The sequence below is a fragment of the Scomber japonicus genome, chromosome 20, assembly GCF_027409825.1.
Source record: "Scomber japonicus isolate fScoJap1 chromosome 20, fScoJap1.pri, whole genome shotgun sequence".
Taxonomy (NCBI): domain Eukaryota; kingdom Metazoa; phylum Chordata; class Actinopteri; order Scombriformes; family Scombridae; genus Scomber; species Scomber japonicus.
In genome coordinates, this window is record NC_070597.1 from 17,659,038 (window position 1) to 17,686,752 (window position 27,715).

The 27,715-nt window shown below is 39.9% G+C and overlaps 4 protein-coding genes across 9 annotated transcripts; 3 read left to right on the forward strand and 1 right to left on the reverse strand.

Annotated features, from left to right (window-relative positions):
- Positions 1-332: 332 nt before the first annotated feature.
- Positions 333-9,052, forward strand: LOC128381523 (epidermal growth factor receptor kinase substrate 8-like protein 1). Its single transcript, XM_053341549.1, has 18 exons — positions 333-362; positions 452-610; positions 738-887; positions 976-1,058; positions 2,275-2,387; positions 2,705-2,760; positions 2,870-2,999; positions 3,094-3,182; positions 3,270-3,344; positions 4,870-5,018; positions 5,527-5,671; positions 6,108-6,190; positions 6,277-6,385; positions 7,222-7,347; positions 7,470-7,614; positions 8,313-8,478; positions 8,730-8,862; positions 8,966-9,052. Exons 1-18 carry the CDS (start codon positions 333-335, stop codon positions 9,050-9,052), a joined length of 2,028 nt encoding a protein of 675 aa, XP_053197524.1.
- Positions 9,053-10,232: 1,180 nt separating this feature from the next.
- On the reverse strand, positions 10,233-16,365 carry luc7l (LUC7-like (S. cerevisiae)). 6 transcript variants are annotated; one of them, XM_053341328.1, is made up of 11 exons: positions 16,176-16,313; positions 14,636-14,706; positions 13,478-14,274; positions 13,172-13,270; positions 12,648-12,758; positions 12,329-12,472; positions 12,023-12,199; positions 11,789-11,877; positions 11,638-11,667; positions 11,367-11,528; positions 10,233-10,758 (listed from the first exon to the last, which is right to left on the reverse strand). In XM_053341328.1, exons 3-11 carry the CDS (start codon positions 13,652-13,654, stop codon positions 10,632-10,634), a joined length of 1,116 nt encoding a protein of 371 aa, XP_053197303.1. In that variant the 5' UTR covers positions 13,655-14,274; positions 14,636-14,706; positions 16,176-16,313; the 3' UTR covers positions 10,233-10,631. The 6 variants fall into 6 exon arrangements, with proteins under 6 accessions (XP_053197303.1, XP_053197302.1, XP_053197304.1 ...); XM_053341327.1 differs by having other exon boundaries at positions 13,478-14,315; XM_053341329.1 differs by lacking the exon at positions 14,636-14,706 and having other exon boundaries at positions 13,478-13,572; positions 16,176-16,365.
- Positions 16,366-17,317: 952 nt separating this feature from the next.
- On the forward strand, positions 17,318-22,276 carry fam234a (family with sequence similarity 234 member A). Its single transcript, XM_053341181.1, has 12 exons — positions 17,318-17,759; positions 17,867-18,168; positions 18,245-18,355; positions 18,447-18,629; positions 18,741-18,865; positions 19,028-19,160; positions 19,892-20,018; positions 20,119-20,262; positions 20,731-20,812; positions 20,925-21,080; positions 21,205-21,307; positions 21,430-22,276. The coding sequence occupies exons 2-12, from the start codon at positions 17,898-17,900 to the stop codon at positions 21,633-21,635; spliced, it is 1,641 nt and encodes a 546-aa protein (XP_053197156.1). The 5' UTR covers positions 17,318-17,759; positions 17,867-17,897; the 3' UTR covers positions 21,636-22,276.
- Positions 22,277-24,549: 2,273 nt separating this feature from the next.
- LOC128381301 (cytochrome c oxidase subunit 6B1) lies at positions 24,550-26,917 on the forward strand. The gene is made up of 4 exons (XM_053341280.1): positions 24,550-24,669; positions 25,454-25,567; positions 25,842-25,942; positions 26,650-26,917. The coding sequence occupies exons 2-4, from the start codon at positions 25,462-25,464 to the stop codon at positions 26,701-26,703; spliced, it is 261 nt and encodes an 86-aa protein (XP_053197255.1). The 5' UTR covers positions 24,550-24,669; positions 25,454-25,461; the 3' UTR covers positions 26,704-26,917.
- Positions 26,918-27,715: the final 798 nt, after the last annotated feature.

The window sequence follows — 27,715 nt, forward strand, 5'->3', positions numbered from 1 at the left end:
TGTTATTGAATCAGATATAGGCGCAGGCTGACGTAGACTGAAGTAGGGTGAAGGGAAAATTTGAATGAGGATGTTTCTTTTGCAGGTACCAGTTAAGAGTTAATAGTTCAGGTTATAGAAATAAATAGCTGAGCTGAAAACTGATGCCTGCTTTAAAGGCACAAATCCATCAGTGTCAGAGTGGATCAAAGGTCCTTTGACAACACCCTTTGTAACTCCACCTAAAATGTTTTCTGTATGGGACCAATAATCTGTTCTCCCTTTCTAAAGCTACCTATATAGACTTCTCTCCATTTTGTCACCACCAGAGCAGCTGATACATTGGACAAAGGATGACAAACATCTCACGATATGTTGTTAACGTGAGTCTCGTCTGCCACACATACACAAACCCATTTCTCAACCTGAGATCCTACTTCCCCATCCTTTACTTTTGCTTCCTTGTTTGCAGCACCTGCTGACGTTTTCGCTCCAGGATGGCGACGTACATAGCGTGGAGGAGGCCCAGTCACGCTTCTCCATCCTGGCTCACAACAAAAAGCTGTGGAGTCAAACGATGTTCCTGGATATTGGAGCACAGGCCATTCTTCTCCGAGACACACAGAGCCAGGTAGGGGACAGATGCATGATAGTGAAGGGGAAGAGGTGTGGGCGGGGAATGTTGTGAGTGATTAAACAGGATGAATGTAGGTGACATCAGCATGCATAATGACCTCCAGTATCATCTTCTCACTCAGGACGAGCTGGAGCACTACCCTTTTAAATCCATCTACCGCTGCGAGGCCATCGACACTGAAAAACTCTTCCCGTCCCTGCTTCTCCTTGTCTGCCAAAGCGCAGACCAGAAAAAGCCAGACATCCACTTCTTCAGCTGCGAGACCGTGAAGGTGAGTGATGACGCCTGAGAGACTCCTCTGTATGACTCAGTGTGGTTCAAGTTTTACAAGTGATGCCACTTTTCTCACTGCGTCACAGGCGGAGAAAATCTGCGACGTCATCGCACGCTCAGTTTCAGGTTCCACCAGCAACAGGACTAAGAAGCCTCCTGATGCCCTCAGGTACAGTGGACATCATGGTCATGGTGATGGTCTTTAAAGCAATAAAAATGACACAAACACATAAGAAAAAACATCAATAATGGTTCTGATTAAGCTTTTAACATTGAAACTTATAGGTCTGATGATTTATTGTGTGTTTCACAAAAGAGAAAAAAAGTAAAGAGAGGCAGTTAATGGACAGCCAAACAAAAGAGAGATACAACACAATAGTTAGTTAGACATATCTCACATTAAATTATTTACTTTTCTCTCTTGTTGCATGTTGTCATATTTTCCATTGAATCAACGCAGACTGGTGTCACCATCCACCTGTCTGAGCAAGAGAGAGAGACAGAAAGAGGCAGAGGACAGTGTAAACAGAGAGAGAGAGAGAGGAGAGAGAGAGAGAGAGAGAGAGAGAGAGAGAGAGAGAGAGAGAGAGAGAGACACAGACTTGTTGTACCGGTTTTCACATAACTTAGGAAGGTGTGACAGAGATAACAAGACCATTGTGACAGAAAGCAAAGAGAACAGAGGACGTATGACAGCAGCGGTGTGCAGGCTCGGGCCCTGAACGGATTTACCTGCTTTGAAAATTGTCTCTTTTAAAGGACTTGTGAAGGACGGACATATGTGGTAAGGAGAGACGGGTGGGGTTCAGATGTGATTCAGGAAAGCGTCAGAACGATTTCAATCAGCTATCTGAGTGTATTTGCATATAGCTGAGAGTGAGGCAAACATCAAAGTTTTGGGCTGAACGGATCCCTCCTTTTTATTCAAAGCTGGCTTCTTGCTAATTTGTTTTAAAGGAGAGTTTAGATTAAAGCTAGGTGTTGCTTGTAATAAAGAGTATAGTCATGAGTAAGCATAGTCAGGGTGTTTATGGTACTTTCATAGTGGAATAAGGGCTGTGGGATTACATTTCAGAAACACTATATTATATCTGTTGATAGAAGATTACGTCGTCTGACTGGATTCACCCATCAAAGACGTCCTTCTGTAAAAGGTTGCAACCATTTCAGGCTCTCAGAATGAAGATGAGCCTGTCTGACAATCAAATGTGTAGCTTGACTTCTTTAAGCTCTCACTGAAGGGTGTTTCCTGTGATGGTGCTGAGTGAGCAACAGCCACCATCATCATCAGCAAGAAGTTTATCACCAATAAACCTGTAGTGAGATGTTGTGAGAGTGTAGCAATGTTCAAATGGGGATCAATCTCTTCTCTTGTTCCTTTTCAGGCTTCCTCAGAGTGGGGGTGAGATGATCGACCCCTTTGACATCCCAAGCCCCCCTATCCCACATGCTCCAAATCCCCCACCAGCAAACCCTCCACCTTACCCTGGACCAAGAGGTGAGAAAAATAACTTCTTCTTTTTTTTTTTTTTTTTTTTTTTTTAAATGAATGCTTGTGTGTGACAGTATAATCCTTTGCTGGTGTAAAACTGTTTAGGAAAAGGAAAAGGAGGGATTTAAAGGTAAGAAGAAGGAAAGGACACAGTGAGAGGTATTTAAGGTAAAAGGATCTCAGGAGCACAGGGAATGCATTGTGTGTTTGTGTGTGTAAGGGGATGGGTTTCAGGAGTAAAAGGGGGGCAGGAATTCCAATTGCAGGACCAAGGCCGTGAATGAAAATGGATGAACTGAATCCTCTCCTCTCTCTCACAACAGCAAACGGTGTGAACGGTGGACCTGATATATCTTTCCTGCGAGCGGAGAGAGAAGTGGTAAGCCTCCTCTTCATCATCTTCACAGATAGTTTTTGGCTTTTCCATTCACCTCTTGGTTGCCATTTATCTCCGAGCAGCTCAAACAACAAGTTCTCTCTTCTTTCAGGGGATCCTCAATCACTGTTTCGACGACATCGAGACCTTCATGGCCAAGCTGCAGCAGACTGCAGAGGCTGCAACAGTGCTGAACCAGAGGAAGAAGAAAAAGAAGAAAAGCAAAAAGCAGAGTGCTGAAGGTGAAGATATTATTCACATAAATACCATTTAAGGCTGAAATAACACAGATTTGGGTACTGATAACTGTGCTTTCTTGTGTTTTTTGTATCACAGAGGATTTACTCACTGCAAAGGCCCGCCCCCCACCAGAGGAGGAATTCATTGATATCTTCCAGAAATTCAAATATTGCTTTAGCCTGCTGGTGTGTATTCAGTCAGGTCATATTACATTATTCTGATTATCTTGCTGTGCTACTTTGTATTAAGCATCTCTGTTTATTTCTTCAAAGGCCCGCCTGAAATCAACCATCTCCAACCCTTCATCGGAGGAGCTCGTTCATTATGTATTCAAACCTCTGGATATGGTGAGTGAGTCTATCCTGACCTTTATGTCGTCAACAACACCTGTTGCTCCAAACACGAGGCCTTGACTTTTATAGCAGTACATATTAAAAGGAAAGCCTAAGGGGGGGATGACAAAGCTCTTAAAATATATCTCACTTCTATAATCATCACTGTGTCCCCTGATGTCATATTATTTACTACATGGGTGCAGTGGAGGAAAAAGGTGTAGATATCAGTTACATGATAGATGTTATTTTAATTACTGACCTAACAATTCACAATGAGGATATAATGGTACGTTCCAGGACAGCCTGTAAGCATGTGTCATGTGATAATTATAGAAAGTTGTCAGTGTTGTTAGCAATGTTGTCAGAAAGTACCAGTTCTATGCAGTATTTACAGAGGGCAGTTCCCTGTGCCATAGTCTGATACACTTGATAAATACAGCGTTTGTTTGATCTTGTTTGCATGACCGTATTTGTGTGCAGTAAAGCCCAACCGATAATGGATTTTTGGGAACAACGCCGATATATGCTTAGATATACATGAACACACATATTTTGCAATGATCCCTCAAATATCAAACACTTGTGACAAAGATATGTAATGGACAGAGGATGTTTTACAGTTTAACAATTAACTTTATTGTCCAAAATTACATTGGTGTATTGGAACACTAAACTTCACTGGGAATTGAATCATTGCAAATGCTTATACATTTTAAAAACTGCACAAATTGAACAACAATAATACATATATGGTTAATCTTGAGTTAAGTCAATAGATCAAAGATATATAAAATGCTGTCTATACAACTTTTAAATAAAAGAAATAAAAATCAGTCAATCAGCCCAGGATTTTTCAGTATCAGCCAATACTGATATATCTCTGATAGGCAAATATTGAAATATCTTTTGGGGCTGTAGTTAAAGTCAAGCTTTCTTGATATGTACTACTAAAACATTTGACCCAGACTTCAGCTTGTGCTCTCTTATTGCTAGAAAAGCAAAAAATATTTGTAATATGCTGACATCTACTTATTTATTTGATGACTTGTTGGCCTTTTATCTCTTGATGCCACAACAAATTTGCAAATTGCAAAACACGCATCACCTGACACTGAATTTCAGGTGTGTTTCAGTTTATGTTTGATACAGTGTGAAAGGCCCTTTGCCTGAATTTTTCCATTCAGGTGTGAATCAGTCCACAAGAGAATCAAAGGTGGAATGGGTGTGTGTTTGATTTGTGTATGCTGGCACACCTGAATGGAAACAGGCAGGCATTATGTCATATTTGACTGACCTCATATTTCTGGGACTGCGGGTGACTCTGCATGTATCTGATAGGCTTTTGTGTGGATTTGTGTTCTTATTGTCAGCGCTCCAGTAAAAGAAAATTCATCACTTTAATGTGCCAATGAATCAAACAAGTTCCATCTGTGTGTAAAGTTTAAACACACCAGCTGTTCTTAAACTCTCATTAAAAGGCCTGTCTTTGCAGAGTGGGAGTGTTAACTTTAGTTCTGTTGTTTCTGGGCGTGTACAGATGGTGAAAACGACAGGGGGGCCAGCTCTCGGAGCCTCGGTGATCAGCCCCGCCCTGACCAGCTCTGCTGTGTCCCTGCTACAAGACAACCTTAATGAAGAAGAGCGGCAGCTGTGGACATCTCTGGGCCACAACTGGACACTCCCTCGGTCAGTACTAGCAATCGCTGCCGTCCGAGACCTCGTTAATCACAGTTATATGGGGCCACCACATGGAAAATGTTTTTGGTGATAACAATAATATTGCCTTGGTTATTCTGATTTAATTCTTTTTTAATTAATGCTAATAAATCAAGCTGATAGAAGCTTATCAGATGTTGTTTGTATAAGATATTGTCTGTTTGGCAACCTCAATCTTTTATTTGATGATGATACTGTGAAACTTTATTTTGAAAATCTTCTCAACCAATAATTTTTTGGAGAATTATAGTGTAATATATATTTCTACCCATCCACCAATAATTGATGATAAGACACATATTTGAGGGGGATTTCTTAGGTATGAAAATGTTGTGGCACCAAGCAGAAACAAAACTGGTATTAAGTTCAACAAAAGTGATCAGAATTAGTGAAGAAAGAATTAGTGATCAGTGAGATTTTTTTTTTGGTGGAACTGTGAAGTAAAACTCATGTGCGATAATATTTTCTGCTCCCTCAGCTCTCAGCTCAGAGGGCCTGTACCTCCATACACCCCTGTGTTCTGGGACGGATGGAAACCAGAAGCCTCAAGGGCAGACGGGCAGGTTTGGGAGGATCCAGTCGAGTCACAACACAAACATGAAGCCCTCCGAGTAAAACAAGAGGTACGAAATACCTGTGTATGACAATTGTTACGTTGTGTGTCAAAAGAGAGGAATGCTCAAAATGTGTAAAAGTGCAACACAGGTAGTTGAACATAACAACAGGCACACAATAATGAATAAATATCAAGTGCAATGAGAACCAGAGCTCCACTTTTCATATTGTTTATAATAAATAAGCAGGACTCACCAAAGGGTTTCATAAAAGTTGCCTGTTATATACAGTACTACATATTTTTGTGTTGATTGATAATGAACTAAAGCTTCTTTTAAGGAGGATATTTTGACTCATCTTTACTCTCTTGGCTAGTTGCCTGAAAGTTTACCCATGGGAAAGGAAACTGTCAAAGTTCAACCCCTTATTTATTTCTCCCTACCTGTTTATGCCCATATGTATACTGTTCATGACTGTCCACCTCGATTTCACCCGCAGCAGCAGCCACAATCACAGCCTCAGCCTCAGCCACAGCCACAGCCACCCCAGCCAGTCGGGCCTCCTGAAACCCACGTCGGCGATGAAACGTAAGTCACTTTTTTTTAGAAGCAATCAGCTGTTTAATTGAACCTCCCTCTTCATGATAACAGCATCTACCTGCTTTCCCCAATAGAGACAGCAGCCAACTCTCACCAGAGCCTGAGAGACTCTACACCTGCAGTTACGACTTCATCGCCAGGAACAGCAGCGAGCTTTCAGTGCAACAGGGCGAGACACTAGAGGTAATGAAGTCACCATTACATGTGCTCGTTGTGATGTAACAAGTAGGGGAAGATGTGGGAAGTTGCCCCCTGGAGCAGTGTGTCAGTAAAGTTGATGTCTGTGTTGCCAACATTTAGTATACTACACCTCGATTAGTAAATGTCAGTCTTCTGCAACATATTTGAAGGAAATTTAATCTAATTATTCCTCTTGGTTTTTAATTATCTGTGTTTTAACAAAGATGAACTCAGAATAACACTTCAGCAGTCCAGTTAGAAGATTCATGTGAGGATGCATTCATTAGTTTAGTCAAAATTTAAACTGATTTTTATGATAATTCTAAAAATGTAAAAAAAAGAAAAAGAAATTAACTTCTCAGGTACCCCTATATTTATATTTTACATATTTTGTGTACAAATTGATAAAAGACACATTTACCAAGATCACTGGAAGACATTACATCATTTTAATGAAGGATATACAATCAACTCGTCTTCTGATAACAATGCTTATTTTTTATAATTAGCATTCAGATAAACAAAAATGATAGTGAAGTATATAACTACAATCTACAATAATTTAGTCATTAACCTGTCTTCAAAAAATGTTATTTTGCAACTAAACCTCATAAAAACTGGCAATTTAAATAAACTTGGCCTTTAAAAGTAGATGTGATTTTGCTCAGTGTTAGAGAGAAATCAATAAAAGCACAAAGTAATAATATGAATGATGTTAATTACTGTAGATACATCAAATCTAAATTACTAGAGTGAATTGAATAAAGTAGTATGGTGTATGGTGTTGATACATCTCACTGACAGCAACCTCTGTGTGTGTGTGTGTGTGTGTGTAACAGGTGATTGAGTCATCCAAGCGCTGGTGGAAGTGTCGTAATCGGTTCAACCAGATCGGCTTTGTTCCCTTCAACATCCTGGAACCCATGGCTCACATAGACAGCCCTGTCACCAACAGACCCCCCAGCGTAAGACACAAGCGTTCACATGGGTCGCACTATTTTTTCAACTGCCTGGCTTTCCATATTGCATAAGTGCTCTCACATGTACATACCTGAGTGAATTCCAGTGTCTCTCTCCATTCCCGCAGGCTCCAGCTCCGCCTCCCCTCGCCAAGACTTTCTCTGTAGTTCCACCCAGCCCTCCTGCTGTGCCTCAGGCCCCGTCACCTCAGCGCCCACGCAGTTTACCGCCTTACAGCCAACATATAGCAGCAGCAGAGGACACAGATAAAGGTGCCAAGCTACAGTATGAGTGTGTAGGAGGTGTAAATGTGTCACATTTAAATGCTGTGATAAGGTGGTTTGACTATACAGAGCTATAATGCCCTGGAGTCCTGCAAAGCTGCTGTTTAAGTGTGAGTCAGAGATTAGAAACACAAATTAAGATATGGGATGGACAGTGGTGGATCATTTAGTATCATTTGAATTGTAGTTGAATTGTTTTTTGTAGCTCAAACAGAATGAGAGTCCTTTAATTGGAAACAAAACTTTAAAATGAGGGTCTCAAAAAAATCTCTCAAGGTCCATTGAGTGGCTGTTCTGAATCTTTTGAATTTATAGCACAGTCTTCGTCAGCAGATGAGTTTGCCAAGTTCTCACAGACTTGTCGATGTTCAAAATGGAATTTTCTGAGCACATTAAAGACTTCTTGTAAATAGAGACAGATTAGTTATGTTGTCTGTCACCACAGCTGGCCGATTTAGGATGGGTAAAGATGCCAAAAATATTTCAAAACTAACTTAAAAACTTGAATTATACTCATACAATAACACACAAAAACACTAGCTCATAATTAGGATGTTTTCTATGATGATTGCCTTCAATGGTGTGATGCCTGACTCTTCTGCTCTATTGAGTTATGTAGTCACATTATTATTTGGCCATAGAAATCAAGGCTTTAATATTATTTCTTTCTTCTCCCATCTTCTCAGTCATGTTGGTGAATGACGAGCTGCTCCAGAGGCTGACCAATGGAAAGGCCCATCTGAACAAACCCCTGGTCATCCCCCGTTCCTCGGACACCTCTGTTCCCCTGGACTATCACTCCCCTCCAGAAGAAGTGGCCGAGTGGCTCAGGGGGAAGGGCTTCAGTGAACCGTAAGTAACGTCACAACTGGTGACCGCAGATCAGATTAACCGCAATGGTTTACATACTGGGAGTGATAAAAGTTCCATTAACACTGATTTATAGCTCTGAATGGAAATAAAAAAGATAGAAAATGTAATTAACTACTGTACATAAGAGGGTGGGGTGTGTGCATCTCGTGTCAGTGTTATCATGATGTAGATTCTTGTTGGATTGTTTGGAGTCTGTTGTTAAGAGTCATTTGTGTTTTGTGTCCCTGCAGGACGGTGACGTGTTTGGGAGTGTTGACAGGCGCCCAGCTCTTCTCCCTCAACAAAGAAGAGCTACGAGCCGTCATTCCAGATGAGGGCGCCAGAGTGTACAGCCAGCTCACTGTGCAGAAGTCCATGCTAGAGGTAAATGAGTTCATCAGCCCATTTATCACCACTCTGCATAGCTGACAGTAACACGCACACTGTTTCACTTTCATCTGCTGTAACTTGTTTTTATCGTCTGCAGGATGCCAGGAGGGCCACAGAGTTGGAGGCAGTCATGGAGAAGCAGAAAATGAAGGTTGATCTGAAACTAGAGAGCAGCACATTGTGAGGAGCAGATGTCTACGTCATGAGGAGTGTCAGATGAGGGGATTGTGTTCTTCTGGTGGCGCTGTCACTTACGAATGGACTCTTGAATTATTAAATATATTTACCAGTGAAGACACACGCGACAGTGACTGCAGACATGTTGATGAGGAGCATCGTAATGGCCATTATGACAGAATTGTTTCATCTTAGGACCAAAGTATTTGGCAGTGATATCAGCTTTTAATACAAGCAGGCACTGTGCTAATTAAATAATTTAACATTAAAATTCATTTATTTGTAAAGTATGGTAGTTTTAATGTTACGTTTTCTTCACATCTTCTTTCTGCTTATTAGTAAGTAAGAACTAACTTAATGAGCAAGATGTATCTTTTGTATGTACTATATTACTATCCATTAAGCATGCCCTGACCATGACAAACAAACTCTAGTTTCAAAGGTGATTTTCTTTTAATTGAACTAAAAGATTTCCAGCAAAACATAAACAGATATGACTTCACACATTAGGTAAAGCAATGCATCCTTTAAAATCTGCTTTACATTTAATTATACATCTGTTCATGACGGAATTTGTCAAATTTGGGTCAAAATTTCAATTTATGACTCGACTAATAATAATAAAGGTGTGTACAGTTTCAGCATAATTTCCATTGTATCATTTCTGAATCTACTGCTTCACATGTGAACACTAGCTCTGCAGTTATCATTTATTTTCAATATGTTAAATAACAGAAATTATTGTAGAAACAAATTATAAAATAGACTTGCCACCAATTTAAACAAGCATTTAGTCATACAAGCCATCTGACCAGTTTCCCTTCACTACTGGCAGCATAACATAAAACAGTTAAAAGAAAATAAAAAACAAAATTAAACATGTTGAGAGACATTCGGGAGAAACTAATACTAAGTTTTAAAACCTCTTCCTTTTGTATTTGTGTGCCTAAAACTTTAACAGGGCTTTTATCAAACTAAGTAGACAAAATGTGAAGAGACATTTGACATCAGTTTACCAGGAGCTGGTGAAAAATCTTCAGAGGGAGATAAAACTTGATAGGACAAGGCTTTTCAGACTATGACAATCAGCAGGCCCCAAAAAAACATATTTACAGACATATTCTGTATCAAAAAAACTTCAGCTAATAATAATAATAATAATAATAATAATAATAATAAGTTGAATATGATTCAGTTACATTTTATACTCAAGTCCAGCAGACCATCTGTTTAATGCTTGCTTTTTCTATTGGAATCATTGTAGGGTAGTTTATAACAACACATGAGATGTATTGGATACAGACAGACTATCAAATTACAGATTTGGGTATTGCAATACACTCCACTACTGATCAATAACTAACCCGCCCCCAGTCCAAACGCATTCTGATATATGTGGATGCTAGAAAGGTGACTTCATACAATATTTCAGGTGTAACTGGAAAATCAAACAAAAAGGAGCCAGGCGGGGTAACGAAGGGGGTCAAGGCAAGGACTATGTGTGTAACGTCTGGTTGTTACATGGAAAGGACAGCTGAGAGAGACACAGGAGGAGGTTGTGTGTTGTGGTGGATGGAGTTTGGTCTTCAGAGGTCCCCCATGTCCCTGTCGTCTGCCCGGCGGGAGTCTGACCTGCCGTTTACGCCGTCCCTCCTGTCGCGCTCTCGCTCCCGTGACCGATCTCTGGACGAGCGCTCTCGGTCTCTGGATGACCTGGTTCACAAGATCATACGAGACATTTAATGAAGTGACACAAATACAAGCGTCTGAAGAAAGAAGTGTATTGGTAAATAGTCAAATTATAAACTGTGCCATGTTGAGCTTTATTTAGAGTTAATGATCACCAGGCGTCTGTAAAATCCAGCTTTATTAAAAGCTAAGAACATAAGACGCTAATACACTTGGAAGCTTCTGCCAAAAAATAATTACAATACTAAGAGTTGAGTCCAAGGACTCGCGTTAACCATTTAATTTGCTGCCGTGTGTTGCGATACACCATCAAACAGCAGTTTGTTAAATGAAGGTGTGATTTGTTTAATAACCAGTGTTTGCACTGCATTATTCTGTATCTTTTAGCTTTTCAATACAAAGTCCCACAAACAAACTTTTAGGAATAAGAACAGTTAAAAGCAAAAAGTGAAAACTACAGACATTCTGAGACAAAGCTATGAAACTATTATTATTATTATAGATATCTTATTTTCTGATAAAAAGCATCTATCTTGATGAGACTAAAAGAAATGAATGCTGGAGCAGTGGCCAAAGATAGCTGGCTAACCAGCTACAAGCCCTGGGCTGTGAACTGTGTGAGCTTTGTTTACTTGTGTCTGGAGCTCTGCTCGTGGCTGTGACGGTGGCCTCTGCTGCGGGAGCGGGATCGGCTGCGATGCCGCCTCCTCCTCTCCCTGGAGCGTGAACGTGAGCGACGCCTGTCTCGTGACGTGGAGCGCGAGCGCCTCCTTCTGCGGTCACGAGAACGGGACCTGATAAAAAGAACAAACAACACATTAGTATTTATCTCTGTGTGTTTTGAGCAGAATTGGAAAAATGAGATGAACACAGCTCAGTGTAGACAGACAGCAACTTTCTTACCTTCTATGCTCTCTGCTCCGTGATCTGGTCCTATGAAATACAGATGAACAAAACAAAAAGTTTAAAAACAGTAAAACTTTATTATATAAACACTTCATTCAAAAAATGAACTGCCACAGTTGTCATCAGGTTTTGAAATGTCTGCACTCACCTCTTCCTCATCCTCTCCTCTTTCTCCCTCTCTTCTCGTCTCTTTAAGCGCTCCTGGTTCCTTTTCTCCTGCTTGTCGACCACTGTTTTCTGATCACATGAAAACAAAGGATCCAATTAGAGGTCAAACATACTTAACTCAGATCATGAGACAGTTTTCTAATAAGTGTGTATATGAGGTACTTAAATAATTTTTCTGTAGTAATGGCTTTACACTGCAGATTGTTAAACATACTTTTAGTTGGTCCAGTTTCTCTCTGATCTGGATGAAGCCCAGGTGAAGCTTCCCACCGAAATGGTCTGCCAGACGACGATCGTTGTCATGGAGTCCAAGGTAAGCAGAGCACACCTCACACACCCGCAACTTCTGCTGCTGGAAACTGGAGGCAGGCATGGAGTTTCTGTATTCTTCCTGAGAGGACAAAGAGAGAGAAGACAGGCATTGAATAATCAATAGCTGGTATCTAAGAGGGGTGGGGGGGTGGCTGGGCGAATACCAATATAAATACATAAATTCTAAGTACTTTACAAGCACTCTCACCTCTGCATCCTTCTTCCTAGTGCGGACCTTCTCTACTTCCTGCAGGACCTTTTGGGCTTCATCCACATTTCCCTCAGCTCCGAGCTGCTCAGCCTTGGCCAGGAGCTTCCCGATTTCTTCATTCAGCTCGTGGACTTTCTCTGCCTACAACACAGCCCCAAACAAAGTTTTATTGTGATTATGTCTAGCCCAAAACACACTGTTATAGAAAACTGGATGTTCCATAATAAGTGAAACACTTGGTTTATAAAAGTCAAAACCGTGCATGGGATACTTGAGTTTTACAATCCGTGAACAAAAGCTTTTTTTTCCCCCTCACCTTTGCTGCCACCTCAGCACTGATCTCCTCTTGAGTCTCAGCCAGGCGCTTCTTGGCTAGTTCTGTCCTCCGGTCACAGTCAGCAATGAATGACTCGAGGTGATCCACCGCCTTTAGGATAGAAAAAAAAATTAATAAAACTGAAGAAAGGCTCAAACATCTGTCCCTGATTTTTTTTTTTTAAGATTACTTTGGTTATTTTCTTTAATTCACTACTACATTATCTAAAAGTAGTTAGTGCAAAACTATGGTCACTTTGTTGCTGCAACTTAGTGACATAAGTGAAAAACACCATTACAGTAATCATGTTTACATAGCAAACAGTGCTGTTATTGTGGGCTTGCCACAGAGGTAGTGCTTAATGTTGATCTGAAACTGCTTTTGTTAGCTGCTTACAGATTAACTTTAGGTTTAGGGTTATATAGCTATTGCAAAGCCAGCCACCCACTCAGCCCACACCAGCAGTTATATGTGTTGTTATGACTGCAGCTCATTTGTATTATTTATGGTTGGACATCACTTACATCAAGCTCAAAGAAGAGATCTCGCTCCTTGGAGGCAATTTCATAATCTGCCCGAAGTGCCAGGTCATGGATCTTTGTGCACTCTCCCAAGTCCATACGCTATCACAAAAAACAAGCAGACATGACTCAAGCATTAGAAACTCAAACATGAATGAATGATATCAAATGAGTTATTATTTATAGAACATATTGTTTCAACATTTTACTGTTAAGAGTACTGATATCTTGTGAATGCACTGATACAGATACCAGAATCCTTACTTAAGTTATTATTAAGTGCAAAGAGAAACTTTGTAGGCCACTTACAGTTCCAGACAGGATGTCATGTGGACAGCAGTTGAGAAGATGACTTTTGCAGACTCGCTCGTCAGTGAACTTGACCCTCTGCCTTGTCTCATCCCCTGAAACAGTCCAAAGAAAACAACCAATGAGAAAGACCTCACATACTTGGTAACAGGGGCGAGGTATCCAGTGCTTAAACATATTTTACTGTGATTGCACTACATTAATGGATCAGACATATGACATTAACTGCATTCAATGATTCTGTGCCCAAATCAATTACTATATTTCTCAATGTCTCTATTATTTACCAGTAACAGAGTAACTGTGCCTCTGTCGGTGTGTCAACATAACAAAAATAAAAGTTACATGTGGCTCTGCGTGTACTCTATGTTGCACTTTCTGCTATTCTTGGTGCTTACCTTACCCAAACCTCAGTGAAACTGTGAAATTTATCAGAGCCTCAACCCAGTTTAGCTTGTGATAAGGCTCAATGTCCACTCTATAAATGTGGAGCATTATTAGTCAGGGCACATTACAGGTAAATGGCTTTAAAATTGTTTGACAAAGCTACCTTACATTACAAGTCAACACATCAGTTAAAAATGTGACTATCAAAAAATACTGCAATAAGAAATGTAATAATTCCAGACAATTGTTCCAGCCAAGCCTTTTACAGATATGAACACTGAAAAGAAACTCAAAAACAAAAACACAAATGAAATCCAAGGAAAAAAATTTGGTTTATACACACTGCGATCCGCACCACATACTGTACCCTTCTGCATCTTCAAGACCTCAGCTGCAGAATTTTAAACCCGCTGTAGAAAAGTATAAATTGGAACAGTTTTCTTGCCCATACCTGTAGTAAGAAGTTGGGAGTCATACACAAGTCAGATTGTAAATGATGTGTGCAAAGTTTTTTGTCTCGACTGCAAATTGCCTTCTGTAAAACAGACGTCTAATGGAAAACTGCTCGTTTGGATTCAGCGCGACCAGACGTCTTAGCTCAAGCTGCATAACACTACTCCAAATTGTAATTCTAGTGCCATTGAAGAATTACCCATTTGTGTTATTTAAAAAAAAAAAAAAAAAAAAAAAAAAAACTACAATAACTTCCGGAAGGCAAACATATTGTTTGGATATTAATCATAACAGCTTTAAAAATTATGTGTGACTCACGGCTCGATGAACATGAGGCTTTTCTGCAACTCCTTTGCAGATTGATGTAGGCTGGCAAAGATACACTGAACCTTAATGAATAAAATAAAGGGGCCACAATTGTTCAGTTTGTATGCAACATATGTATGGGAAGAATTTGATATTAATCTCATCACACATACACCCACAAACTCACATCACAATGTCACTCGCACTGGACAGATCGAATTATCAACTTGTTTAAAAGGATAATCCACAGGGCTTTAGTTCAAGTCAATTAAGTGTCAGGAAGAACCTGATTTATAAGATGGCAGAGGAGCAATGGGCTGTCATTTTCTGCCCATGATAACACTAGACAGCTCATTCACATTTTAATGTTTGTATCCAAATGGCTGAAAACTGCTGCTAAAATTATACTTTTGAATGTCAGGCTTTAATATAACAGAAATTATATTATTCAGATAATAGTGTCCATTTATTCTGAACAGCCATTACTTGTAAAGTTACACAGTTTATGTATTTACTCATCATTAACACAGACTCATGAATAACCAATTAAAACAAAATGATCTATATTCACATTTTGAGTACTGTAATAAGGTGAAATTTAGAGGCACTTTATTTTCATTTAATGCTGCTTTAAACCTCCATTCCAGGGAGCAAATGTTGTATATTTTACTCCTTTCAAACAGTTTTTCATTGATATTAGACAAGATCCAGATCAAAACCAGATTCCTTGTTAATCTAGTGTCTAGTGTTGTCTGGATGGAAACAAAACAGCATTTTCTACCCTCACAAACAGAGTAAAGGTTTCACAAGTTTTAAAGTGGATTTAAATAGCGTTATGGTCATTGTTCCACTAAAAAAAAACATGTTTTTCCTGATTCCTACAGTTGAATGTTTACTGAGGGAGAAGTAGGTTTACTTTCAATGATTTAATAAAGATAATTTAAGTTTAAATGGAAAACCCATATCAGACAAACATTATTATTGAAAGTAGAGTATTTTACATACATCGAAAGGGTCCTTAACTTTCCTCGTTAACCCAAAATAGGAAGTGTCAGTTTCTCGGTTAGTTAACACCAATCATTAATTCAACAACAACTTGTAGGCCTGACCTGACGTCCTGCGTACGTAACATTATCCATTTACGGATGCATCACGAATACTGGGTAAACACAGTAGTTAGCGTAATGTTATATACTAAACTAACTAATAGTAGATTACTACCAGAGTATAGATACATTGTTGGTAGTGAAGGGCCTAACGTGTCGGTACTTGGGACACTAACGTTAACGCTAGCAAAGAATACGGTGAAAACGTAACTAATAACGTGACAAATTGTTCAATTTAAAATATCCACAATGGATACAAACATTAAATCCTAACGTTAAATCCCAACAAGGCTCCTTGAATCTAGCGTTTCTGTTTTTTAAAAAGCCCTCTGTAGTACATCCATTCATGCAGGCCTGTCCATCACACGCCAACACCAGCCAGCCTCAGCGGCGGCTCCATCTTGGCTAGCTAACCTTAGCTCAGTTAGCATGCTACAGCAACTCACCATCCCTCGCTGTTCCCATCAGCTGGTCGAGCAAAGCTCGCATTTGAGCTTGGGCGGACATTGTTGTGGGCCTTCCGTCGATAACGCTATAAAAAATTAAGCAACTGAATAACAGTTCCTTAGTGTTTTGTTATGTTGTTTGATTATTTACTCGTCCGAGCATCGCCTCTCGTAGATTTTCTCTATTTCGTGGTAGACGCGTCAGTTTCCTTTTTATAGTAGGGAAGTGACGTCACGTTCGGCCGTTGAAAGTTCCGTTTAAAGACAGACCGTAAAGGGCGGGCCATCGGTCTGAAACGGACCAATTGTAACGTTTAATAAAGGCGAATGAACCAATCAGAGCGGCTAATGGGTACACTAGTCAATGTATATATGCCCTGAGTTCAGACTCTCAGGCAGCAGCGCCTGTCGTCACCTGATATAACCATAACACACACACACACACACACACACACACACACACACACACACACAAATAAAATAAAAACATAATACATTCAGAAAATCGCTTTTTTTTTGCATTAGCTTATCAAGTTTTTGTTTGACCTACACACATTTGAAATTTTCATGATTGAAATGATAAAGTATTTGGGGTTTTATAAAATGTGTAAACAATAATATATGTGCACATCCAGTTAGTTTTTTTAAGAGAAACTTGATTTTCTGTATGTTATTTTTCTATCTACTCACTTTGTGTCCTGTTATCATGTCGCCTATATATATCAAACATGAAAGTAAAGTCATGCCCTTAATGTTAATCAAGTGTTGCGTTAGTTTCTGAAGAAGGTGTGTCTTTAGGCTCTCTCATAAGAGAATTTATATTAGACGTAATGGATACGAAGGGGCTATTATCTTATTCAGCCAGTGGATATTATGGCTTAAATCCTCTAGGTGGCGGTAATGACAAGATTTGGACGATAACCGCCGCTAAAACCAACGAGTAGAAGGAGAGTATGTTTACGCAGCTGCGGTTGACAGGCCTACCAGTGACCACCAAAGACGACAGGAGAGTAAAGTAAGAAACTTTTTTGTCAACTCATTGTATGACTAATTCACCCTCAAATGGTGGAACTTTTCCATTACCTCTAATTCATGCTTTTGCTGCTCAACAAGTTTGCGGTTAACTTTTCAAACCTCGGACCGAACATACTTAATGAGCTACCTAGCTAAAATTTTGCGGCAAATAATTGCGTTGTAGGTGACTTTGTTAGCAGGCGTGCTTGCTACATATAGGTAATCATAAGTTTATAGCACACAGCAGTATTTCCTCCCCTTTTCTATGCAGGACAAACAACAGGGTGTGCTGCGGTTTGTTGTTGTGCTGAGAAATCTCTGGAGGCAGTGCTGGCACGTCTGAATAGGCTTAGACCCACAAAGGTTGATGCAGCAGAAATAGCTGGACTCACAGACATTGCTGCCTTCAGTATTTTTTTGATGTACTATATCTGTGAATGCCAGCTAGTTTTGTCTGTTTTTTTTATTGCTGCCTACTTTGACACATGCTGGTTTGTAGCTCACTCGAAGCTGGGGCATATAGAGAGGCAGGCTGTCATCCTAGGTCTGTCCACTCACTGTGATGTAGAAGTAAACAGGTTTTGTAATTAGCATTGTTTACTTAAAACCAGCATTATATTGAGATGAGGTTTGACTGTTAGCTACTTTCAATATTTGCCTTTTTTTTTGTCAAACAGACCTGTGAGTTGGTAATGCAGTGAGGAAGCAATGGAGACCACAGATCGAGCCACTGAGGGAGACCCTCTGAAGAGTGGAGAGGACGGCGTGGAGACAATAACAGTACCTCCAGCAACAGAGCTGAAGGGGAAGAGTTGCAAGGAGGTCTTGGGTTTTTCTAAACTGACCCACTGGCGAACCGCAGTATTCTTCCTCTCCTTGTTTCTCTGCCTCACCATTGTGTTTGCCTTCTCCTTCGTCATCCCTTGTCCCGTCAGACCACAGTATCTGACATCCTGGAACAGGACTTTCTTTGAAGCAGGTATTTACCAGTATGTGTTTCTTATTGTCTGCTAATGATGCACATGTGGGACTAACTTCTCTTTTTTCTGCTACAGCAACTTATGACTTTGTAGCTATTGAAGACACGGGCAAAGACAAGGTGATGGATGTCCTGTTTATCTTGAAGAATGCAGATGGCAGTGAGAACAAAACATGTGATAGTGCAGGTATGAAAAAAAAAAATTAAATCACGAGGTATCAGGATTTCTGTATCATGGTTGTTTTGTGTAATTTAGATGCACTGTGCATGTGTTCCAGGTCTGCCCTCGCCATGTGTGTTTGTCGTAGCAGTGGATGGGACAGATGGACACACTCTGTGGGAGCGTGCGCTGCAGCCTGAGTTCCACTGGGCCCAGTGTGGTCTGGATGAACAGACAGACAGGGGATGGGACTGCCTGCTGTCCCACTCTGACCAGCTGTCAGCAATTGACAAACACTCTGGTTAGTGACTCATTACACGTCTGTTATGTATGCTATCACTGTATTACATGGAGAAAATTCAGTAAGTGGACTCCAAGTTTAATCATACTCTGTTCCTGTGTGTTTTGTCAGGTGAAGTCAAGTGGAATCAGTCTCAGCCTACTGGTCTGCGCAGCACTGTGCCTGTGCTCAGTGTTCCAGATCTGGATGGGGACCAGGTCAGCGATGTGGCTCTAGTGGCTTCTGACGACACACAGGTAAACAGTCATATCATTCATAACTGCTTCATTCATATGCTTTCTTTGTATCTGACAGCGTAATGATGGAGTTATAGTGTGCCTGAGTTTTTAAGCTTTTTATGTGTAAATCATCTGATAACATATTTACCAAATCAAATATGTCTCCTGTCATGTCTGCAGACTCAGCTGGTATTCCTCTCAGGGAAGACGGGCGTCCAGATTGGCTCTACGGTGGTTGTAGACTCCACAGATACAACCAATCATCTCCTCTATCGCACTACCGATGGCTCTCACTATGTGCTACTTCAAAAAGGTGAGTTAAGTTGGGAGAGTCACCACAAGTTAGTGCATGTTACTGTATATTACTGCATAGATAGTTTAGAAGTAAATAACTAAAAATGCCTTTATTGTATATTTGTATTTGAAAGACCTTCCTATTGTCTTTTGTTTTGTTTTATAAATATGACTTTGCTGTTACAATAAAAGACTGGCAGATCCATTCTATATTTGTGTAGATAGCTTTACAATACATTGATTTATTATGTCAGCCTTGGATTTGGTTTCCCAGTGTTGATACTGGGGCAAAAAGGGTTATCTGATATCACGTTCCTGTACAGAGGAGTATTCACTTGGATGTATGATACACTTGATTAGCCTGGCTAACACCAGACCCTACCACAATTGAGGTAGGATCTGGCGAGGAGCCGTTGATTTCCTTGTATTTGAGGCGGGATCAATGAATGTCGATCAAATGCTTCTGTACGCTACTGGATAAACTTAAAGCCAATCATATCAACAATACATGATGACGTATTCAGAGCCTGTAGGGAGCAGCGCAAACACATCTGAACTTGCCTTCCAATTTATTTAGCACACAATCTACTGCTGCTTTGAACGGTTGCTGCACCTCCGTAGCCTCTATGCTGGATGTAAACAGACTCGCTCTATGGTCGTCCTCTCTTTGAGCCTGCCTCCCTGTTCTGTGATTGGTACCCAGGCTATCACTTGTTGGCAGTAGTGAGTGAACTTTTTCTTCTTTCACAGACACTGGCTTGTATGGATTGGCCCTGTGGAAGATCGCTGCTAAAGCAGGGTTCGAGGTGGGCCTCACGAAGGATGAACACTGGGAGAAAAATGCCCATGCTACAACTGGTCTTATACCAATCTTCATGTAAGAAGCAACCAAACACGTGGATCAACCTATTCATAATCACTTCTATTTTTGTGACTTTAACCCAAAGCTTTTGCCAATGTTAATTTCCTCTTTGTAGGTCTGAGTCATTGAAACAAGTGCAGAAAATAGGAGAAACTGAGAAATCCCCTAACCTGCTGCTTGTGACTGGGAATGAGGTGGCTTTACTTGATGGAAAAAAATTGCAGCAACTGTGGAGTTTCAATGCCAGCTCAGTCCTCGGGTAACACTTTTTATACTCCACATACTATACAATTAAAAAGAGGTGAAACAAGGATTGTTGATACTAGATTAATGATCTACAGTTCCAAGTAATCATATTTAAAGAACAAATATCAGATATGTACACGTGTTATCTTCCCAAATGTGAGTATTTGCTCATCTTCTGTGAGAACAAAATATGCTAACTAAGAAATCTATCACATTATAATTTATAAATTCATATTTTAGGAAGCTCAGTTTGCATTGTGAGATCAGGCACTGACTATTACTACAGTCAAAATCTCATCACTAAATGAAGTAATTATTGAGTTATAAATGTACATCTCTATAAAACCACTATAAATACATTATGGTCATGATTGTTTTGTGAGAGTAAAAATGTACACTTTGAATATCAAAGTGAATCATAAAGTGTTATATCCAGGCTTTTTGAGTCAAATCCATGTTCTCCTTTATTCTCATCATTCAGTGAGCCCTCCTTCGGTCACTTTAACAAAGATGGTGTACTCGATGTTGTGGTTGAGGAGTATATCGGCAACTATTCAAAGAGGGTGAGACAGTGTAATATGTTTGAGCTCTGCTGCGAACAATTCCTATGAATAGCTTCTCTCACCTGGTGACTATGTTGAATGATATGTTTCTCACTGTCTGTCTTGTGTTCAGATAATAATCCTGGATGGGAAGTCTGGTGGTGTACTGTGGGAAGTCGACCTTTTGGCCAGTCCTAACTCACCCCGACCCGTCTCAATACACACCGCCAACAGTTACTCCATCTTTATGTTTTGGGGCATGATGCCCTCAACAGAGACCAACTCTTCTGTAAGTTGTGTTCTGCCTTTATGAAAAGATGCATGTTAACATCTTTCTCATAGATAAAACTCATCCAGCAGGTTATGTTACAAGATTCTCAAAATGCTAATCTGATTGAAATGTTTCTCTACAGTCACATGTAAAGGGGGAACGACGCTCTTACATGATGCATCCTCTGTATTCCAAAGTTCTTCTTGAGTCAACCAATATCTTGGACCACATTGTATCATTTAAAGGTACTTTTTGTTCTTAATTCAGTTTATATTTTTATTTGACTACAGCGTGTGAATTACTTGGGCGACTGGGGAAACACAGGTGCCAGAACTTGTGTGTGACTGTATTTGTGTTTTTATCTCAGCTACACTGTTGGAGCGTGGGCGTCACGCTGCCTACATCCTGCTGACAGGCCCTGGGACGCAGGGAGCAGAAGGCACTGTGGTCCTCAGCAAGCGAAAGCTGAAGCAGGATGTCCCTTTAAGCAAGGTTCTCCGTATCGGCACCAGTGGACCAGAGACCAATGAGGACATCAAAGAGGCCTTCAACCGACTCCGCTTCAGTGATTAGTGAGAGGTGCATGCAGCACGCACCATTTTAGATCCAGTTTGTGCCTCTTATATATTTCCTAACATCCGAGTCACAAAGGTGATTAGGATACTTCTCCATCCAGACGGTCAGAAGAGTGTTTAGAGATTGTGGGAAACCCTCAGAACAGCACGAAGTATTTTTAAATGACCTTCTGGGTTTTTCAAACATTGCTGGTTGATTAAATATCTTCATTTAATGGAAACATTTGTTACCTGAGTGTATCTAACACATGAGAGGCACAAACTGGGGCAAGACCAGTATGTCCTCAGTGTTGGACACATTTTGGCACAGCTGACTGTAAGGTGGCTCGGCTTTACTTTAAAAACCAAAATGTGTACACTAGGTTTGACTTTCCATCTGCAAGCAACCAAAGAAATTCTTGTGTGTTTAGAGGATTTGGGCTCACTTGGTTTGACAGGGTTCTTCCATATATCCCCACTGGGCTATCTGGGCATTATCTGGCCTCTTGACTTGACTACATTTGTACTATCATGAGTTTGATCTCATTTAGCGTCCAAAGAAGTTATTGTTCCTTGACAATCACTGTTCTCCTGCTGACAAATCATTGCCTTGCTGTATTGTTTCTAGCACTTTCATGCATCAATGCAATGCTCTTTTTTGTAAAGAAATGCCAAGGCTGGATTTTTAAAATCTGGGTTATTTTGTAGACCTATGCAACTGTATGTCGCACTGTGTTTTAAAGGTAGCAAATGCTGTTACTAGAGTTTGTTGCCACTACAGGTGGTAGTTACTGTGTGTTTCAAATAACATTACTAGGGCTAGTTTCCTTGGGGTACTTTTTCCTGAAACTGTAACTTGAAGAAAAACAAAAACCACACCAATCTACAAGTATGTTGCTCTCCAAAATATTGACAAAGCAGTCTTGTAATCAATGGTTCTGCTAATAATCAAGATATTGGTCTTTTGCTCACTGAATCCAAGATGCTGTAACTATTAATGCTCATAAACGCACACCTACTTAACTTCAGGCCTCTTTTGGGGGCACACAATGCTAAGTCTAAAAAGCTGACCATAATATTGAGTTATTGCTGTGGGTATACAACTCAATATGACACAGTTTTTCTTACTTTTATATTAGTTAAATAAATGAAAGAGGTTTTTATCTTCGCTGTACACTAATATATTGAACCTGTGGGGCAGGCCTTTCATGGTAGCTGACTTTTCTTTCTGATTTGACATGTTTTCATTTGAGGAATATTAAACCATTTTAAAATAACAGCTTTTGTTTCACATCTGAGGTGGGTCTTTTCATGGGTGCAAATACACTACGGTTGTTCATGTTTTTATTTAAACGTACATAGTTTATTGTCTCAATGTACAAACAATCGGAGATTAAAAATTGAAATCATGGATTCTTTTTAACAAAAGATTTTGACTCATTAAAGTAGACACAGTAGACTGGAGATTTCCTTCAATAGAAATAAAATACCTGGAAAGTTCTTCCCAACATTGTTACACGCAATTGTGTTGCACTTGCAGGTTGCTTTGCTTTCATCCTTCTGTCCAGTTCATCCTAAACCAGATCAAAGACTGTCCTGGTTCCTTTATTTGAAGTGAAGCCCTTTTGGTCCAGATGGCCAATCACTGTGCAATTCACCAACTCTGGATCCAGCAGGAGAGCACTTCCTAGTCCATGCCTTTATATAGGCGGAGCGTTCACCCCCAACTGACTGTATTTGGGGCATTTGTTATAATTTTCTACAATACAAATGATAACAAATTAGTTATTAAATGAATTTAGAATCCTATTTTGTTGACAGATACAGATGGTCATTTCAATATGTTAACACGTCCGCTGCACATTCAGAAATCAGTTTGTTCTTATCAATAACATTAGAGCAGATCTTTTGCTGCCCTCTTGTGTTGCAACACTTGTACATTTACTCATAGCATATACTTCAGCCTGTAGCTGTCATGCGCAGTTGATCGCAGACGGATCGTCCCGGTTGGCTTGCAGTCCATGAGTGTATACTAGCCAGTCACGTATCTTCGGGCAGTGCAGTGCCTACACTTTGTGGCAGGCGTCATTAAATCATCATGACGCACGACATGTTGACAGACTCCTGCCCCCTAAATTCATCTGGGGAATGGAAAGTCGCGCCATGTAGGGAAATAACGGGATCATGAAAATAGTAAACTCGTCCTACCCAGCTTTTTTTTTGTCATTTTTGGGGGGGAGAACTGGGACAAAGTTTTGGATGATGGAGCTGAGCGATACATGAGACGGAGGGGTGCTCAGATGGCAAGCTGTGATCATGATGAGGATGCTGTACGGACGCACCATCCCATCAATTAAGCGGGATTAATTCATGAATGAATTGGAGCAATACAGCCCTCCATCCATCATTTTAAGAGCTTTTCGGAACTCTGAGCTATCTTTTTAACAGTTTTAGCCACATCCACTAGGACTATTCTACTATCTATCTATAACACACTTTGTATGGCTTACAATATCAGTGCTGCTGCGCCCACCACATGATCTAACAGCTGCAGTTCCTAGACAGTGAGTTCAGACTGATCTCCCGCCTGCTGCTTCTTCAATGATTTCTCCATCTGATAACAGCCAAGTCCACTGAGGGAGGTGCTGCCTTTTCCTCAAACAACCCCCTAACAAAAACCTCATCAAAATACCTTTAAATACAAAGTGCAGGCATATGTTGATTAATGATTAACAGTATTATTGAAGAGCAAAAAAACTTCCGCCTTAAAACTAAAGTTCACAGCTGTGTGCATCATGAATGAAACGTTATTATTATCAGCTCTCTCATTACCCGCACATCACCTGAAACACATTAACACAGGTAGTAGTGTGATCTTAGTGTGGATGTGTTTGTGTGTGTTTCTGTCATTTCAATGTGACCCACGTCCGCCATACCGTTATGATGAGAGCGCACGGCTACAACGAACCGGCGCTGCTTGCTTATCAGAGCAACGTGACACTTACGTCCGGTATAAAAGTCACTTTGAGCTCAAGCCAGCGACTGCCACGAAGGTAACGTTTACCTGCATGTCTTCGTTTCTTCTTTTACTATTTATCCCGTGAAGCATACCACAGGTGTTTTTTTTAAAAAATGGGTTATGTGTCTGTTATATTATCTGAAAGTATCCTATTTCTAAAGAAAGGCTCACCCCGCATGGTCTCACAATAATAAGACTAATGACTTTCGTTGATACTTTTATACCTTTTGAAAAACACACTATCACAAGATGGATTTCACATTTTTAATAATGAATCATCTTAGTGAAATAAAACAAGAATGCAAACTGTTATGGTATGAGAGAGAAAGTGAAAGTGGATTATGAGAGGAAATGTTTTTTAAGGCTATTAATGAGCAACAACACCTATTATTGTTGCGCATTTTAGAGTAAAGCACCAGTTATTAAGAGCTTTTTTTTCTTTTCTTTTTTTTTTATAGCCTACTGTATTTATATCCGCATGTTATATTATAGGAGTTGTGGTCTGTAGAAAGGGTTAAGGTAGAGTATTTTGATTGAAAGACCTACATTTCTAGAAACGTCTCTGAGGTGCCGCATGCAGCACCCCAAATCCTCCCAAAATAATCCTCTGCAGAGTCTGTTGTGTTCTCATCTTCACCAATAACGCCTTTTATTCTGATAGTCTATTCTAACACCGTACGAAGCAACTACGCACCTGTGTTTATGTCGCTCTGGCTGCTAGGAAACTTGCATTTGATACATATACGTAGTGTTTGTTTGCAGTGATCCTTTGCTTGATGACATATCGCTGAATAATGATGACGGTAATCTATCCACAGAGGTCAAAATGGCTGAGGACATTAAAGCCAAACTTAAGAACTATCGCACTGCTCCCTTTGATGCCAGATTCCCTAACACCAACCAGACCAGGAACTGCTGGGCCAACTATATGGGTAAGTGTGTCAGTCAAGGTCACATTTCTAAATCAAGTTCAATTGTTTATTTTACAACCCTTAAACATTAAAATAGAGTCAAATGTAATTAATAGATCTTAAGTTAAGAAACTAAGAGAGTTCACCTAAGGTCTTAGGCAGTGTTGACATCTGACCTCTGCACTGGATGTAATCCAATTTGAGATTTCATGCAGGGCACTGACATGACACTGAAACCTAGACCGAGGCCATGGACTTTTTTAAATATTCATTGTTGTTGTCTCTCTAATTATAGACTACCACCGCTGCCAGAAAGCTCTGGATGCTAAAGGAGTAGACACCGCCCCCTGTGAATGGTACAGGAGGGTCTTCAAATCACTCTGCCCCATGTCCTGGGTAAATAATTTCCCTCAAATCTCTACTTTCTCCCCCAACACTTTTCCTAACAGGGCTGAAGTTGAAAAGTAAAAGCAGAGTATCATGTCTGTGTGTCTGTGTGTGTGTGTGTGTGTGGGGGGGGGGGCTGAGTTTGTTTAACAAGGGTCAAACAACTTTATCGTTCCTCACATTCCTGCATGTCTCTGCTCAGTCCTGAGAATCAAAACATGAAGAATTTTAGTCCAAAATTAGAGTTTGGAGATTCCCCCCATTAAATTAATCCCAGCTCAGTACAAACACAGGAAGGTGCAGCCTGTTTGAATGTATGTTTTAAGTCAAGTTTGATAAGCTTCCATCTTTTATTGAAATATTGACTGTTAGACATCAGAAATCATCACCACCTTTCCCCAAAATGCTGTCTATGATTTTGATTCATTTTTCAAACATTAGAGGATGTTGCTTGTTGTGTCATTATCCCTTTATACAGAGTATTTAAATAATTCGTAAGTCTCAAATGCCGCCAATCCCACCGCACTCAGTGATATTACAGTGGATGTTTTGCTTATGACAGCTGATGGGAAACATTAGATTTACTCTAACATCATTAATAAAAAATGGTTTTAACGTCAAATGCTTAAATTATAATAACAATTTCACACCAACATTTTTTCCCCCATAAATATGTCACAAAATTAAGTTCCACTCTGAAATTGTGTCCCCTTTAGGTCCAGAAGTGGGATGACCAGAGGGCAGAGGGGAACTTTGCAGGAAAAATCTAAAACTGCCATCTTCAAAGCTGTCAGTCTGCAAAGATGTAATCCTTCCAGCTAAGTGTTTGAATCTGTGGTTGGAGAGCCACGTAGCTCCAGCACCACCTTTCCAATATCGATGCTCTGTCATAGAAGCCATCTATAACTGAATGTTCATTCCTCACAAATACCATGAGATGTACAGCACAGTCTGCATTAAAATATCTCAGGATATATTTATGGAGCTCCATTGTCTCATGTTTTTTTTCTTTAATGTGAGCCCTCAGACAGTATTAATAGACTCTTTGTGTTGGCAGGATTGAGAACAGTGTCAGGTTAAGTGAGGACAAACAGGCCTATCGCACAAAGACAGTAAAGAATGATAAGAAGATACTTGTATATATATATTTGAAACTTTTATTCTTTCAAATAAACCTACATCAAATATACATATTTAATCAAGATTAGAAAAATAATTAAATATTTCAAAACACTAAATGTCACACATACAATAATAGCCACTGTCCCACAGAGCAGGACTGACATACAGAGTAATGACTATTGTTGCTGCTGGACATACTGAAATTAAATACATAAAACTGCATTTCATATACGATTACTCCCATCATGTAGGAGTATTAAATAGTTTATATCAGGGCTCAATGAAGCAGTAAAAACTCCTCCAAATAAAAGTATCTAACATTTTAAGATGATAACCACAGCTAATGCTGAAGAGACGTTTCCATGCAATGAGATAGTACAGTAAATATTGAATGAATGAATAATACAACACCAACTACAGAGTATTATAGTGAAGGTAGAACCATATTTATCCCTTTTTAAAGACCATTCTTCTCCATTTGAGGTAAGATTACAGTATTTGCATATTAGAAGTTGCCTGTCTACTCAAAATCTAAACTTTCAAATGTAGATTTTTTTTTCCTACTCTGATCAAATTACTGAAATTGCTTCACAGGCTCAAGAGATGTTTGTCTCCAAAAAACAAATCTACCCTTTTCTTACCTAAAATCTTGCCTTAGAG